This window comes from Oncorhynchus clarkii, chromosome 18 (genome assembly GCF_045791955.1).
Source record: "Oncorhynchus clarkii lewisi isolate Uvic-CL-2024 chromosome 18, UVic_Ocla_1.0, whole genome shotgun sequence".
Classification (NCBI taxonomy): domain Eukaryota; kingdom Metazoa; phylum Chordata; class Actinopteri; order Salmoniformes; family Salmonidae; genus Oncorhynchus; species Oncorhynchus clarkii.
The window spans coordinates 56858665-56875900 of record NC_092164.1 but is presented as its reverse complement, the minus strand read 5'-3'; the positions used below and the strand labels follow the sequence as shown (position 1 = coordinate 56875900).

The following is a 17236-nucleotide window of genomic DNA, read 5'->3' as shown; positions in this document are numbered from 1 at the left end:
CCATGGTTTAAATTCATTTTTTTTTGTAGCTCAGCCAAGGGAGTATAAATCTCCACTATTGGTGGTTAGTGACATTCATGACAGATACTGCTCTGTCTCTGTTTCACAGATGTCTACAGAGAACCTTTACAGTGTGTGTGTGTGTGTGTCTCAACTGGAAATGATCACATAGGTTTCCTTACAATTCTTTTATAAACGCAAAATACTGAGATTTCTGCACAGGGCAGTAAATGTTTAATCATTTCCTGTGAATTATGATATTGTTATAGACAGGGGGAAAACATATGGTTTGATAATCGGGGCAGGCTGAGCTGGATCTACAGGTTGAGGAGATTGATCTTGAAGTCCGTAAATCTCAGTTTGCTTCAAATAAGGTGAGGGAGATCATGAAAAAAAATATCAAGACCTATTGCACTGTAGAGTGGGATAGGAAAGCTTACAGGCAGCATGAGATGTGTTACTCTACTGTACTCTGTGCATTTGACCGAAATCCCCAAATGCTTCCCAGATTTTCTTGTCTGACTGCGGTTTGACCCCTAGCTATGGAAGGTAAGTTGGAGAGTGGTCTTAGTGAGCGTGGGTATATGGCCATTGTGCCTAGCCTGTAAAACCATGTGTAAACCTTGGGATTCATTCATGGCGAATGGTTGAGTACCACGGAGCCTTTAAAACACCAACACTGGTCCTATGTCTCCCCGTTTCAGTTTTGATGTGAGTAGTTGCTATCCGTCCACTCCGCTCTATGCTCGATTGGCATCTGATTAACGTGAGGATTTACGATTGTCGCACCCCACCTGTGTTTTATCGCGACCCCTACGACCTCTGCATTCACCCTGTTCCTTGACCGCAGAGAGCATGGACCTCTCCCCAACCCCAGCAGAGAACCTATCTAACGGAATCCACCGGTGCCCTGTAAAGTGATGGATGATTAAAATGATGGATGTCAATCTCTCGCTCGCTCTCTTTCTCTCAATCACTCTCGCTCTTTCTCTTTCTCTCTGCACTATACTGCACTATGTTGCACCTAGATCTAGGTACAAGATGTAAACTGGTGGAGACCCTTCTGGTAACTACAGTATCCACAGACAGAATGCAGCCATCAGATATCTCTCCAGCCTATCCAGCAGTGTTTACTGTAAGGTTAACCATGAAGTGATTAGCATATTAGCTGTGTTTATGGTTAATCTGGTGTTACAGTTCAGCCTAGGGACAGATCAGCCTGGCTCCTGAGGTTGGACAGGGAGTTTGGTAAATTTGTCCACCTGTCTGAAATGTTCAAAGAGGCACTCTGTGACCGATCAGGTTTCAAACTGGGCCATTGGCACTGGCATAAGACTGTTACCCTGCTGAACTCTAACTCAATCCCCATTTCACAGGCAAGGTTACTTACTCATGGTTCAACTTCAGGCCAGGGAAGCTTCGTTCTATTCCGTCCTCCTCCCATCCATACCCTCCTACATATGTATGGAGAGCTGACTGGTGGTGCTAGCTCTAATCAGACTGGCTGGGATGAGGGCGGAGCATTAGGTTTTACAGTCAAGGAGGTCTAAATATTCTCTAGGGCTGTGGAGTGTGTGTGACTTTTCCTAAAATGTTGGTTCTTGTTCTGTGTAATTTTGGCTGGTGTTGTCTGAGTGTCCATTTGTGGATACATTTGATACATTTTTCGTAAAGGAAAAGCAAGTGGAAATTACACATTTCAGAAGCATTTTTAAACCTCAAATACAAGTTTTAAAAGTTCTCCTAAAACAGGATGTTCATATTAAGAACCAATATCTGTAGAGATTACTATAGATCTTCCACAAAATACTGCATGGCTACATTCTACTGACCTGTACATGTGTAAGGAACATCAAAGGCTATCACTGTGTTGGACTATGTCATTTACAGTATACATTATATAGTCTACTATGTGTGTGTGAGCTCCCCAGGGGTGTGTGCTCAGTCCCCTCCTGTACTCCCTGTTCACCCACAACTGCATGGCCAGGCACGATTCCAACACCATCATTAAGTTTGCAGATGACATAACAGTGGTAGGCCTGATCACCGATAATGACGAGACAGCCTATAGGGAGGAGGTCAAAGACCTGGCCAGGTGGTGCCAGAATAACAACCTATCCCTCAACGTAACCAAGGCTAAGGAGATGATTGTGGACTACAGGAAAAGGAGGACCGAGCACGCCCCCATTCTCATCGACGGGGTTGTAGTGGAGCAGGTTGAGAGTTTCAAGTTCCTTGGTGTCCACATCAACAACAAACTAGAATGGTCCAAACACACCAAGACAGTCGTGAAGAGGGCACGACAAAGCCTATTCCCCCTCAAGGAACTAAAAAGATTTGGCATGGGTCCTGAGATCCTCAAAAGGTTCTACAGCTGCAACATCGAGAGCATGGTTGCATCACTTCCTGGTACGGCAATTGCTCGGCCTCTGACCGCAAGGCACTACAGAGGGTATTGCGTACAGCCCAGTACATCACTGGGGCTATACTGCCTGCCATCCAGGACCTCTACACCAGGCGGTGTCAGAGGAAGGCCCTAAAAGTTGTCAAAGACCCCAGCCACCCCAGTCATAGACTGTTCTCTCTACTACCGCATGGCAAGTGGTACCAGAGTGCAAAGTCCAGGACAAAAAAGCTTATGAACAGTTTTTACCCCCAAGCCATAAGACTCCTGAACAGGTAATCAAATGGCTACCCGGACTATCTGCATTATGTGCCCCCCAAACCCCTCTTTTACTCTGCTGCTACTCTCTCTGTTTATCATATATGCATTGTCCCTTTAACTATACATTCATGTACATACTACCTCAATTGGGCCGACCAACCAGTGCTACCGCACATTGTCTAACCGGGCTATCTGCATTGTGTCCCGCCACCCACCACCCCCTCTTTTACGCTACTGCTACTCTCTGTTCATCATATATGCATAGTCACTTTAACCATATCTACATGTACATACTACCTCAATCAGCCTGACTAACTGGTGTCTGTATGTAGCCTCGCTACTTTTATAGCCTCGTTACTGTATAATGGCTGTCTTTTTACTGTTGTTTTATTTCTTTACTTACCTATTGTTCACCTAATACCTTTTTTGCACTATTGGTTAGAGCCTGTAAGTAAGCATTTCACTGTAAGGTTTACACCTGTTTTATTCGGCGCACGTGACAAATAAACTTTTATTTCATTTGATTTGATTTGTGGGGGTGTGTGTGTGTCAAATCAAATAATATTGTCATAAACACATATTTAGCAGATCTTATTGCGGGTGTAGCAAAATGCTTGTGTATCGTGTTTACCCACATGTAATGTATCTGTGATGTGGAATCTCATTCCAAGTTCCCTGAAGATTTATCGTTGGAATGTCTCCAATGTCTGTATTTGTTGAAATACATATCCCACATTTCATTGACTAACGTCATCACATAAACACATGATCCAATGGCCTGCAGATCCCAATGGTGATGTTTTTGTGGTCACCAATCAGGTGGCCTGAATGATTGTTGACGTAGCATTTCAATCCTCTCGACCAGGAGATGTAGAGTGGATCTGGATTACTATAGGAAGTACATAAAATATATGGATGGAACCTAGAAGTGACCTCTTCGAGCAGAACAGAAATCCCCAAGAATGAAAAGAAAGAAATGAAGAACTATCAAAACGAGCAATGTCAGAGTCTGGACTATATATACTGAACAAAAATATAAACTTAACATGTAAATTGTTGGTCCCATGTCTCATGAGCTGAAGTAAAAGATCCCAGAAATGTTCCATACTCATAAAAAGCTTATTTCTCTCAAATTTTGTGCACAATTTTCTTTTCCTCCCTGTAGGTGAGCATTTCTCATTTTGCCAAGATAATCCATCCACCTGACAAGTGTGGCATATCAAGATTAAACAGCGTGATCATTACACAGGTGCTGGGGACAATAAAAGGCCAATAAGATGTGCGGTTCTATCAGACAAGACAATACCATGCAATTGGTATGCTGACTGCAGGAATGTCTTCCAGAGTTGTTGCCAGAGAATGTAAAGTTAATGTCTCTACCATAAGCCGCCTCTAACGTTGTTTTAGAGAATTTATCAGTACGACCAATAGGCCACACAACCGCAGGACACGTGTAACCACGCCAGCCCAGGACCTCCATATCTGCTTCTTCACCTGTGGGATCATCTGAAATCAGCCACCCGGACAGCTGATGAAACTGAGGAGTAATTCTGTCTGTAATAAAAACCTTTTTGTGGTGAAAAACTTATTCTGATTAGCTGGGCCTGGCTCCCCAGTGGGTGGGCCTATTCCCTCCCTGGCACACCCACAGACCATTGTATTATTTGGAGTGTGGCAGATCCAATACACCATTCCATTTAAATGCCACTCTCTTCCTGATTAATCTGTCCCAGGTGCCACGGAATGTGAGAAAACACATGTTATTGTCCTCCTCCCAAAAAGAGGGGAGGCTGGAACAGAGAGTGGACAGGAAACTGGGTTCACACACTAAAACTCATTTATATTCTGACTGTGAGTGTAACTGCAAGAGGTGTGTGTGTGTGTGTGTGTGTGTGTGTGTGTGTGTGTGTGTGTGTGTGTGTGTGTGTGTGTGTGTGTGTGTGTGTGTGTGTGTGTGTGTGTGTGTGTGTGTGTGTGTGTGTGAAACAGAGAGACAGTTGTGTACTTGAGTACATGCGTTAGTACATGCACATGTGATGATGATGGTGATGATTCCAGCACACCACACACTTGCCCTTCCCTAGTGGGATGTTATGGTCCCACAACATGTCTGCCTGACATATGGGGTTTCCTTCTGACACAGTGAAGCCAGGGATGCATCTAACAAATACCTGCCTCTGGAGGAATGGAGTGAGGATGGGAAAGAATTTATACACATATTTAAACACAGGCTCGTCCAAAGACTACAGCCTGGGCAGCCTCCATAGACTCACAGTGGATGGAATGAATCACATTGAGGAGGCATGGATTTCCCCCTTTTTAAGGCTGGCTGTGATCACAATGTCCTATATGTCCCACTAGATCACACCACTTCTCGGCACTTTCTCCCTTTCTCCCTCCCTCTCCTTCTCTCTCTTTCTGTGTGTGTACGTGTCTTTAGATTAACAAGAGCACCTGCCTCAGTCACGACTTGACCAATAACGTCAAATAGCGTACTACAGATAACACAGACACACCCTGCATATGGCGCCTACACCCCAATAAAGTTGTGGGAAAGGACAATAAACAACCTTGCAACAGGTGCTTCCAACAGGTGCTTTCAAAATATTTATAACACAATGCATGAGCAGTGGAGTAAATCTTCACTCTCAGAGAGAGAGAGAGAGAGAATGCTAGAAGGGAGGTAGGTGGAGGGGGAGGGATACAGAAGGCCCGTTTACACCTGGTGCTAGCATCCGTCCCTTGTCCTGATCTTGTCCACATTCTGATTGTGCCCACATTTTTAGACAGGTGTGGACGATTAAAAGATGCATCTTCCTGACCACCTTCGGAGGTAGTCAGAGACTCATTGTATCTGGATATCAATCAAGTGTAAACAGATCTGGATGGTCAAATCATTTAAATCATCATTATACATGCATATTAATACACACTTGTACATGTGTAAAATAGGACCAATATAGAGAAGCATGCAGCTGCAGATTATGTGGGTTGACACCGCTTGGTCTATGAATCTCAAACGCCTGGTCGGCGAATCTCAAAACACAGATGGTATGTGCTCGCGCAACCCTTACTCAAGCCGTAACACAGTAGACGTTTTCTTGTGTCCTTCTGTTTTGTATGATATGTTATGTTTCTGCGATATGTCTGAATTTGTAACTTTCCCTCCAATTCGTATGATATGGTTACATCCACCGATCCGTATGATAAATTACGAATTCCAATTACTATTATATGTTACGAATTTTCATACTTGTTAATGCCATACTTGTACATTTTTTTGGTGAAAAATCTATACAACCAAGCTAAACCAAACTTCAGCTGTCACCTGAATAAATTGGCTACACTAGCTATCTAGCTAGCCCTCTGTCACCCTTCCACATCCTGTCTCAGCTCACGTCTCACAGCGTCTGTGTCCTGAGAAGGTATCTGCTGAAGCCAGACCCAATCGCAAATATAATCCACCAAATTATTTTTCTTCTTCTTATTATTATTCTTATTATACCAGCCTCTAAAATCATTGACAGGTAGCTTGATGAAAAGCATCAATAATTGTTTTAAATAAATACATACATATTATTTTGACAAACCTTGATCAGATAGTGATTGGAACATAATGATCAGATGACAAAACCCACATGTTGGAGCAAGGTGTAAACAAGGCTAGAGAGACAGCGAGGGAGTTGAGAGGAAGGAAAGTAGCCTACTACAGCAGTGAGATGTAGACTATTGTGGAGGAGACAAGACTCATTCCGGACCCATCGCACAACTACGTTGCACTAGAGTCGATCTGGCTGCGGGTGAAAGACTTGAGCAGCAGGAGCTGAATTTGCATGAAGACGGACTATTGCCTGTTGATAAATTGACGAAAACCAGGATGTATTTTGGTAAGTAGGTACTTCTACAGTAGGAAATTATCAGAATGCATTTAGGTAGCCTAAATATATATATATGTATATATATTTGTTTTTACGGAAACGGGTTATACAAATTAAAATGTATGTCCCAAGTCTAATCGATATTGTTTTTATGGCTCAGTAGCTTAAATGCGCAGATAGTTGCTTCATTTAAAATGTGTCAGGTAAAGATGCGCTCTTTGCGGGTGTGTGAAACAGAAATAGCCTGTTTGTATGTTGCCCATCCGTCAAAGTTGTTAAGTCTGCCTTTTTGTTTTGTTTTCTTTATATATTCCAAGCACTTGGTGTAGCTTAATTTTGCATGAAATGTTTTACAAAATGTATTATTGTGTAATGCAGTATAGTATAGCCTAATCAAGTCCCAGTGGGCAAAACGTTAGTTGACAAATCCAACCGAATGTAAATCAAAACTAGACATTGAACTGACGTCTGTGCCCAGGGCGCTTTGTTTATGTTTAAGTTGACTTGGCCTACACATTGTCCCAGAGATCGGCACAACTCTTACCACTTTCTGTCTGAATGTCTCCATGGCCCCAAGGCAATCTGCTGGCATTTCACTGTGTTTTCATTCATGGTCTTTACTGTAATAATGATACTCCTTTTTCCTCACCTCAGAACTATTTGTGGTGATAAAGCATGACAATACTCTCTACGGTCATGCCTGATCTGCTACATAATACTCCTCCACAGTCTATCTGCTTCCCAAATGGTACCTTATTCTGTATATAGTGCACTGCTCTTGACCAGAGCCCTATGGGAGTGACCAATGGGATTAATTACAAATAATAGAATGCATTTGCCTCCCTGCATGTCTCTCAGCCACAGGGAATGTTATTACTATCTATACAGTTTCCGTTACAGTTTCCGTTACTCTATACAGAGAGAGAGAGACAGAGAGAGAGCATGGGACTAAGAGAGGGACTGAGAGAGAGACAGACAGCGAGAGAGAGAGAGACTGAGACAGAGAGAGACAGAGCGACTGAGAGAGAGACAGACAGAGAGACACAGCGCGAGAGAGACTGAGACAGAGAGAGACAGAGAGAGAGAGACAAAGAGAGAGACACACAGAGAGAGAGAGAGCGAGACAGAGAGAAACAGAGAGACAGACAGAGAGAGAGAGAATATTTATGTTTATTTATTTTCCCCTTTGTACTTGAACTATTTGCACACACTATTTGTCTTTATTATTTTTGGAAGTTTTGTGAGTGTAATGTTTACTGTTAATTTGGATTGTTTATTTCACTTTAGTTTATTATCTACTTCACTTGCTTTGCAATGTTAACATATGTTTCCCATTCCAATAAAGCCCTTAAATTGAAATTTAATTTAATTTAATTGAGAGAGAGCTGTGAACTATCTGAGAGAAAAGGCAAGAAGGGCCTTCTATGCCATCAAAAGGAACACAAAATTCGACATACTAATTGTGACCAACCACCTTGATTCAGCCTTATGTAGCAAAATATGAAATTGTGTTTTTTACATTGGATTAAAGCCGAGACAAAGTTACAAAATGGTATATCATACACTGCATTTGAGGAACAATGGGAAAGTAATTCTGCTTTGAAATTCGATAAACTTGTAACCTCACTTTTGAGAAAAAGGCCTTTGAATGTTTTGGTACGCCAACTGGAGAGCTCTTCTTTGTCTACACCCATTCAGCATCATTCACACCCTCTTAAGCTTTATCCCCACCCATCTCTTTAAGGGTTGATCCGAGCATTCTGTCCCTACAACAGCAGTCAAGCACCCAAGCTAACTGGCTAACATTGGCTAGCTTGCTAGCTACTTCCAGACACAAATGAGAGAACAGCTCACTGACCATTTTACTAGCCCTAGCAGAGCTGGTTAGGCTGTTTTTATGTTATCCAGAGTGTACACTTTTTTGCCAACGTTTACTGACACCGGCCATATTCAACGGGTGTTGAGCGTTCAGAAATGTGTCAGTTATTCTGCGCTCTGGCACATTCAGATGAGAATGCTCTGAAATCGGAGTAGATAGCCAGAGGGAATTTACCAGCTACTTCTATCAACAGTTGTTGCAGTGACATTCTATTGAAATTGTTACTTGCGTAGTGGAGTCTTTTGTTATGATATGTAGCTAGTTAGCTAGGTAAGCAATGAACCATAATCCCAACTCATTACGTTACTACCCTGCATGAATCTGCAAGTAGCTAACCAACCAGGTTCAATGTTAGCTAGCTAACATTAGGCTTTAACTAGCCAAGCAAATGGCTCTGAGATACGAATAATAAGATGATACACGTAACGTAACATTAGTTAGCTAGCTAGTTAAAGTGTACTGTTAGCTAGCTAGCTAGCTAACAGTACACTTTAACTTACACTTTAACACTTTAACTTGAAATGAAAACAACTTTCTGTCAAAATTAGAAACGTGTAATATCTGAAAATGTAGCTAGCTAGACTATCTTACCTGTATACATCATGGATGGATGCTTCTTCGTGTCATGGATGCCATGGTTGCGCTTAGTTTGAAAATGTAATCCGGAGACAGCTGTTTTCTCCATCTCTTTAGCTATCATACTCAAATTTAAGCTGCGTTAGACAGGATTACCTACACATACTGACCAGCTCAAATAGACAGAAGCGTGCTATATGGCAGACCAATCCTAACTCATCTCTCGGCATGTCCAGCCCAAAAATACAATACAGAACCTATTGCTCTTTATGGTTGTGAGGTCTGGGGTCCACTCACCTACCAAGATTTCATAAAATCTTGGCAGAATATCTGACCACTGTGACTGAACCAAAATTAAGGAAAGCTTTGATTATATACAGACTCAGTGAGCATAGCCTAGCTATTGAGAAAGGCAGCCGTAGGCAGACCGTGCTCTCAAGAGAAACTGAGTGCACTTCTTAACCTCCTGCCAAATGTATGACCATATTAGAGAAACATATTTCCCTCAGATTATACAGACTCACAAAGAATTTGAAAACAAATCCAATCTTGATAAACTCCCATATCTATTGGGTGAAATACCACAGTCTGCCACCGCAGCAGCAATATTTGTGACCTGTTATCACAAGAAAAGAGAGAGAGAGAGCGAGAAAGGGGAGAGAGAGAGAGAGAGAGAGAGAGAGAGAGAGACAGAGAGAGAGAGAGAGAGGGGGAGAGAGAGAGAGGGTGGAGAGAGAGAGAGAGAGAGAGAGAGAGAGAGAGAGAGAGAGAGAGAGAGAGAGAGAGAGAGGGACAGGGACAGGGACAGGGACAGGAACAGAGAAAACACATGCACAAACACAGACTCACACATACACTTGTAGGGTAATCAGGTCTAATGGTTGTGCAGCAGGGTGTGCGTGGGCCTCTGATTGATACGATTATATATTCTGGTTCTGAATCAAACTGTAATCAGGCTCTGTAGAAATGCAAAAACAAAAACATCACTCCATAATCAGGAACTCAGCCACACAAACAAAGCTAATCACAGAGGAGGACACATTAATGAGTTTATGTCCTTGCGTGTGAATGTCAGTAAACTGTGATTGACCCCCTCTCCCTCACCCTCTTTTTGTAACGAGAAAAATCTGTTTAGAATTGACTTGATCACTGCGTCTCCTAGGTAACGTCTGTCAGAACACCACCATGCACTCATTGGCCCGTGGGTCCTCTGCGAGCGGTACCCAAACCTCCATGGCGCTGAAGCCCCTCCTCCCGTTCAGCCTGTTCCCTGGCTTCAGTGAAGTGAGTAGTGGCAATCACCACCATCACCATAGTTACAATGCTGTCAATCACTTTGTTGTCTTCACAGAAGATTGATGCCCCTACCACCCAGAGCCATATATTTATATGTAAATATATGGCTCTGTTTCCATCTGCACACTTGTGTAGATCTGAAGAGATTAGATAAGCAACCAATGTTATTACTGGTATCTCTGCTTTACCCTTATGATAGGCCAGGTGGAAACACCCCTTAAGGGTTGATTTGGGATTGGGCGCCTGTCACAATAATCCATATTGACACTGAGGTGACCTAGAGTGACCCAGCTAAGGGCCACAACCATTGACAAAGAAAGGTGGGACTCTGCAGGATGATATTCGTCTAATGGTTTAATCATCATGTCACACGGCAGAGACTGAAATCTGGTCAAACACAGCAGTTGAGAAACTCATTTATTACAGTACATGTCAGTTAACCATCTCCCATGGATATTAGGTTCAAATTAACATGGATAAGTAATACACTATGGGCCTCCTGAGTGGCACAGCGGTCTAAGGCACTTAGACTTGAGTGCTTGAGGCGTCACTACAGACATGGGTTTGATCCCAGGCTGTGTCACAGCCGGGCCGTGACCTGGAGACCCATGTGGCGGCGCACAATTGTTACAGCGTCGTCCGGGTTAGGGGAGGGTTTGGCTGGCTGGGTTGTCCTTGTCCCATGGTGCTCTAGCGACTCCTTGTGGCGGGCTGGGTGCCTGCAAGCTGATTTTGCGGCTTGGCAAGGTTTCGGAGGACGCATGGCTCTCGACCTTCTCATTTCCCGAGTCCGTACGGGAGATGCAGCAATGGGACAAGACTGTAACTACCAATTGGATATCACAAAATTGAGGAGAAATAATGCACTCTGTCCTCCATGGGCCCACCATGCGTGCAATTTTCTGTCTGCTTAAAAACTCTGAAATGCAGAGAAACAACATATCACTCTTAATATAGATGTATAAATTCAGACCTGACATACCGTACGTACATTGTTATTTTTGTTTAGTTGTTGTCTCTTAGTTAGTAGTACACAATTCTTTGACATTTCTCCACACATCCTGAGGTGAGCTTTACTCCAGTGGTTCCGTGGACCACCAGGGTACTGCAGGTGGTCTGCGATTATTATTATTATTTCTTTATTTTTTGCAGATTTTTGTTTATTACAGTTTTATTACAGTATTCCAAAAATAATAACAGTTGGGAGTATTAATGGTATTATAAGCAATGTTACATTACTTTTCACAATGTAAATTGTTAACAATAATAAAAATCATAAGGCCTTTCATTTGTTACATTCATTGCTAAATATGGACTACATTTGGCCTCCCGAGTGTCTTTCTATTAGAACTCTCAGTCCAGGTCTTTCTATTAGAACTCTCTGTCCAGGACTTTCAATTATAACTCTCTGTCCAGGTATTTTTATTAGAACTCTCTGTCCAGGACTTTCTATTAGAACTCTCTGTCCAGGACTTTCAATTAGAACTCTCTGTCCAGGTATTTTTATTAGAACTCTCTGTCCAGGACTTTCAATTAGAACTCTCTGTCTAGGTATTTTTATTAGAACTCTCTGTCCAGGACTTTCAATTATAACTCTCTGTCTAGGTATTTTTATTAGAACTCTCTGTCCAGGACTTTCAATTAGAACTCTCTGTCTAGGTATTTTTATTAGAACTCTCTGTCCAGGACTTTCTATTAGAACTCTCTGTCCAGGTATTTTTATTAGAACTCTCTGTCCTGATATTTTTATTAGAACTCTCTGTCCAGGACTTTCTATTAGAACTCTCTGTCCTGGTATTTTTATTAGAACTCTCTGTCCAGGTCTTTTTATTAGAACTCTCTGTCCAGGTCTTTCTATTAGAACTCTCTGTCCAGGTATTTTTATTAGAACTCTCTGTCCTGGTATTTTTATTAGAACTCTCTGTCCAGGTCTTTCTATTAGAACTCTCTGTCCAGGACTTTCAATTAGAACTCTCTGTCCAGGTATTTTTATTAGAACTCTCTGTCCAGGTCTTTCTATTAGAACTCTCTGTCCAGGTATTTTTATTAGAACTCTCTGTCCAGGTCTTTTTATTAGAACTCTCTGTCTAGGTATTTTTATTAGAACTCTCTGTCCAGGACTTTCTATTAGAACTCTCTGTCCAGGTCTTTTTATTAGAACTCTCTGTCCAGGTCTTTCTATTAGAACTCTCTGTCCAGGTCTTTTTATTAGAACTCTCTGTCCTGGTCTTTCTATTAGATCTCTCTGCCCAGGCCTTTGGGCAGGTGGGTGAGTTGCCCCTGTGTTGAAAACGCACTGGCTAGTCCTGGCCCCTGAGACAAGCTGGCTACTCCTGGCCCCTGAGACACACTGACTACTCCTGGCCCCTGAGACACACTGACTACTCCTGTCCCCAGAGACACACTGACTACTCCTGGCCCCTGAGACACACTGACTACTCCTGGCCCCTGAGACACACTGACTACTCCTGGCCCCTGAGACACACTGACTACTCCTGGCCCCTGAGACACACTGGCTACTCCTGGCCCCAGAGACAAGCTGGCTACTCCTGGCCCCTGAGACATGCTGACTACTCCTGGCCCCAGAGACAAGCTGGCTACTCCTGGCCCCTGAGACATGCTGACTAGTCCTGGCCCCTGAGACACGCTGGCTAGTCCTGGCCCCTGAGACACACTGGCTAGTCCTGGCCCCTGAGACACACTGACTACTCCTGGCCCCTGAGACATGCTGACTAGTCCTGGCCCCTGAGACACATTGGCTACTCCTGGCCCCTAAGACATGCTGACTAGTCCTGGCCCCTGAGACACACTGACTACTCCTGGCCCCAGAGACAAGCTGGCTACTCCTGGCCCCAGAGACAAGCTGGCTACTCCTGGCCCCTGAGACATGCTGACTAGTCCTGGCCCCTGAGACACAATGGCTAGTCCTGGCCCCTGAGACACACTGACTACTCCTGGCCCCTGAGACACACTGGCTACTCCTGGCCCCTGAGACACGCTGACTAGTCCTGACCCCTGAGACATGCTGACTAGTCCTGGCCCCTGAGACACATTGGCTACTCCTGGCCCCTGAGACACATTGGCTACTCCTGGCCCCTGAGACATGCTGACTAGTCCTGGCCCCTGAGACACACTGACTACTTCTGGCCCCTGAGACACACTGACTACTCCTGGCCCCTGAGACACACTGGCTACTCCTGGCCCCTGAGACACGCTGACTAGTCGTGGCCCCTGAGACATGCTGACTAGTCCTGGCCCCTGAGACACATTGGCTACTCCTGGCCCCTGAGACACATTGGCTACTCCTGGCCCCTGAGACATGCTGACTAGTCCTGGCCCCTGAGACACACTGACTACTTCTGGCCCCTGAGACACGCTGACTAGTCCTGGCCCCTGAGACACGTTGACTAGTCCTGGCACCTGAGACACACTGGCTACTCCTGGCCCCTGAGACATGCTGACTAGTCCTGGCCCCTGAGACACACTGGCTACTCCTGGCCCCTGAGACACGCTGACTAGTCCTGGCCCCTGAGACATGCTGACTAGTCCTGGCCCCTGAGACACGCTGGCTACTCCTGGCCCCTGAAACACGCTGACTAGTCCTGGCCCCTGAGGCAAGCTGACTAGACCTGGCCCCTGAGACAAGCTGACTAGTCCTGGCCCCTGAGACATGCTGACTAGTCCTGGCCTCTGAGACAAGCTAACTAGTCCTGGCCCCTGAGACATGCTGACTAGTCCTGGCCCCTGAGACATGCTGACTGGTTATGGCTCCTGAGATAAGCTGACTTGTCCTGGCCCCTGAGACATACTGACTACTCCAGGCCCCTGAGGCATGCTGACTACTCCTGGCCCCTGAGACATGCTGACTACTCCTGGCCCCTGAGACACGCTGACTAGTCCTGGCCCCAGAGACACGCTGACTACTCCTGGCCCCTGAGACATGCTGACTACTCCTGGCCCCTGAGACATACTGACTAGTCCTGTCCCCTGAGACATGCTGACTAGTCCTGGCCCCTGAGACATGCTGACTAGTCCTGGCCTCTGAGACAAGCTGACTAGTCCTGGCCCCTGAGACATGCTGACTAGTCCTGGCCCCTGAGACATGCTGACTAGTTATGGCTCCTGAGACAAGCTGACTTGTCCTGGCCCCTGAGACATACTGACTACTCCAGGCCCCTGAGGCATGCTGACTACTCCTGGCCCCTGAGACATGCTGACTACTCCTGGCCCCTGAGACAAGCTGACTTGTCCTGGCCCCTGAGACATACTGACTACTCCTGGCCCCTGAGACATGCTGACTACTCCTGGCCCCTGAGACACGCTGACTAGTCCTGGCCCCAGAGACACGCTGACTACTCCTGGCCCCTGAGACATACTGACTAGTCCTGGCCCCTGAGACATGCTGACTAGTCCTGGCCCCTGAGACACGCTGATTACTCCTGGCCCCTGAAACATGCTGACTAGTCCTGGCCCCTGAGACATACTGACTAGTCCTGGCCCCTGAGACATGCTGACTAGTCCTGGCCCCTGAGACACGCTGACTACTCCTGGCCCCTGAGACATGCTGACTAGTCCTGGCCCCTGAGACATGCTGACTACTCCTGGCCCCTGAGACATGCTGACTACTCCTGGCCCCTGAGACATGCTGACTAGTCCTGGCCCCTGAGACATGCTGACTAGTCCTGGCCCCTGAGACATGCTGACTACTCCTGGCCCCTGAGACACGCTGACTATTCCTGGCCCCGGAGGGCTCTCCTTCCTGCGCTTGGTAATGAATGTGTAAAAAAATTCTATGTCTATGACAAGGTTTCGGAGATAAACAGCAAAACACTTACTCAGAGGAGAATGTTGCCACTTTCACTTTATTTTCATTCCCTCATTTTCAGTGTTTTAGGTTAACACCTACACTTCAAAGTGTGTGTGTTTTGTGTGTTTGTGTGTGTTACGACAGCTATCCCTCTAATAACTCTCTCTCTGTAAGGCCACTCTGCCCCCTGATGGGAAACTAAACACACGTTGGTCAGGGTCTCACTCCATTTCACTTCTCTTTACCAAACCCTTCCACGTTTCTCTCCTCTGTGAATCCCAAATCACCGCCTCCCCATAGGAGAATCCTTTGAAAAAGCCTTTTTGGTTCCGGGTAGAACCCTTTTGGGTTCCATGTAGAACCCCTATCACAGAGGGTTCTACATGGAACCCAAGAGAGTTCTACCTGGAACCAAAATGGGTTCTACCTGGAACAAAAAAATGGTTCTCCTATGGGGACAGTCGAAGAAACCATTATGGAAACCGTTTTTCTAAGTGTTTACCAAGTCACTCGGAGGGCCATCTGTTGTCACGTGTTACTGACACCATCAACTTCAGGACACACTCGTGACATGAATGATGCAATTCATGTTCCACTTTTAAATAATAAAACAAGCATGAAATTCAAATGAACAAAACCCCCCTGCAGTTTTACAAAATATAAACCTCAGTAACAATTAATGATGCCGTATTCAGAAATCACTCCACCGTTTCCTGGTTGGTAAAATCCTAATAGTTTGTGATGAAACAAGCAAGTATAGTGTAGAGAATCATAGTACCATCTAAACCCCTGTGAAATATATTTTCCATATCCAAAAATATTGAATTTTCAGCTGTTTGAAGCTAGTGCACAAAACTGAAAGTAAAACACACAAAAATGTAACTAAAGAACAGGAAGCATATAAATAGTAACTAAAGAACAGGAAGCATATAAATATTAACTAAAGGACAGGAAGCATATAAATATTAACTAAAGGACAGGAAGCATATAAATAGTAACTAAAGGACAGGAAGCATATAAATAGTAACTAAAGAACAGGAAGCATATAAATAACACACATGGAACAGATACACTTCTTCTTAGATTAGCTTTCAATGAGAAAGACATGTCCCCCCTCTCACTCCCTCCATGTCCCCCCTCTCACTCCCTCCATGTCCCCCCTCTCACTCCCTCCATGTCCCCCTCTCACTCCCTCCATGTCCCCCCTCTCACTCCCTCCATGTCCCCCCTCTCACTCCCTCCATGGCCCCCTCTCACTCCCTCCATGTCCCCCCTCTCACTCCCTCCATGTCCCCCCTCTCACTCCCTCCATGTCCCCCCTCTCACTCCCTCCATGTCCCCCCTCTCACTCCCTCCATGTCCCCCCTCTCACTCACTCCATGTCCCCCCTCTCACTCCCTCCATGTCCCCCCTCTCACTCCCTCCATGTCCCCTCTCTCACTCACTCCATGTCCCCCCTCTCACTCCCTCCATGTCCCCCCTCTCACCCCCCTCTCACTCCCTCCATGTCCCCCCTCTCACTCACTCCATGTCCCCCCTCTCACTCCCTCCATGTCCCCCCTCTCACCCCCCTCTCACTCCCTCCATGTCCCCCCTCTCACTCCTTCCATGTCCCCCTCTCACTCCGTCCATGTCCCCCTCTCACTCCCTCCATGTCCCCCCTCTCACTCCCTCCATGTCCCCCTTCTCACTCTCTCCATGTCCATTCTCTCCTCACTCCCTCCATGTCCCCCCTCTCACTGCATCCATGTCTCCCCTGTCACTGCCTCCATGTCCCCCCTCTCACTCCCTCCATGTCCCCTCTCTCCTCACTTCCACCATGTCCCCCCTCTCACTCTCTCCATGTCCCTTCACTCCTCACTCCCTCCATGTCTCCCCTCTCACTGCCTCCATGTCCCCCCTCTTATTCCCTCCATGTCCCCCCTTCACTCCCTCCATGTCCCCCCTCTCACTCCCTCCATGTCCCCCCTCTCACTCCCTCCATGTCCCCCCTCTCACAACCTCCATGTCCCCCCTCTCACAACCTCCATGTCTCCCCCTCTCACTCCCTCCATGTCCTCCCTCTCACAGCCTCCATGTCCCCCCTCTTATTCCCTCCATGTCCCCCCTTCCCCCCCTCCATGTCCCCTCTCTCA

At 45.7% G+C, this 17236-nt stretch overlaps 1 protein-coding gene across 2 annotated transcripts in view; it reads left to right on the top strand.

The window, feature by feature from the left end:
- Window positions 1–6344: 6344 nt before the first annotated feature.
- LOC139373748 (zinc finger protein 385D-like) overlaps window positions 6345–17236 on the top strand; it is a 35251-nt gene continuing 24359 nt past the window's right edge. Inside the window, exons 1-2 of one of the 2 annotated variants that reach the window (XM_071114678.1) lie at window positions 6345–6552; window positions 10161–10282. In XM_071114678.1, coding sequence (XP_070970779.1) covers window positions 6543–6552; window positions 10161–10282 — 132 coding nt within the window. In that variant the 5' untranslated portion in view covers window positions 6345–6542. The remainder of the gene's footprint in view (window positions 6553–10160; window positions 10283–17236) is intronic. The other variant, XM_071114680.1, reaches the window with a different exon arrangement.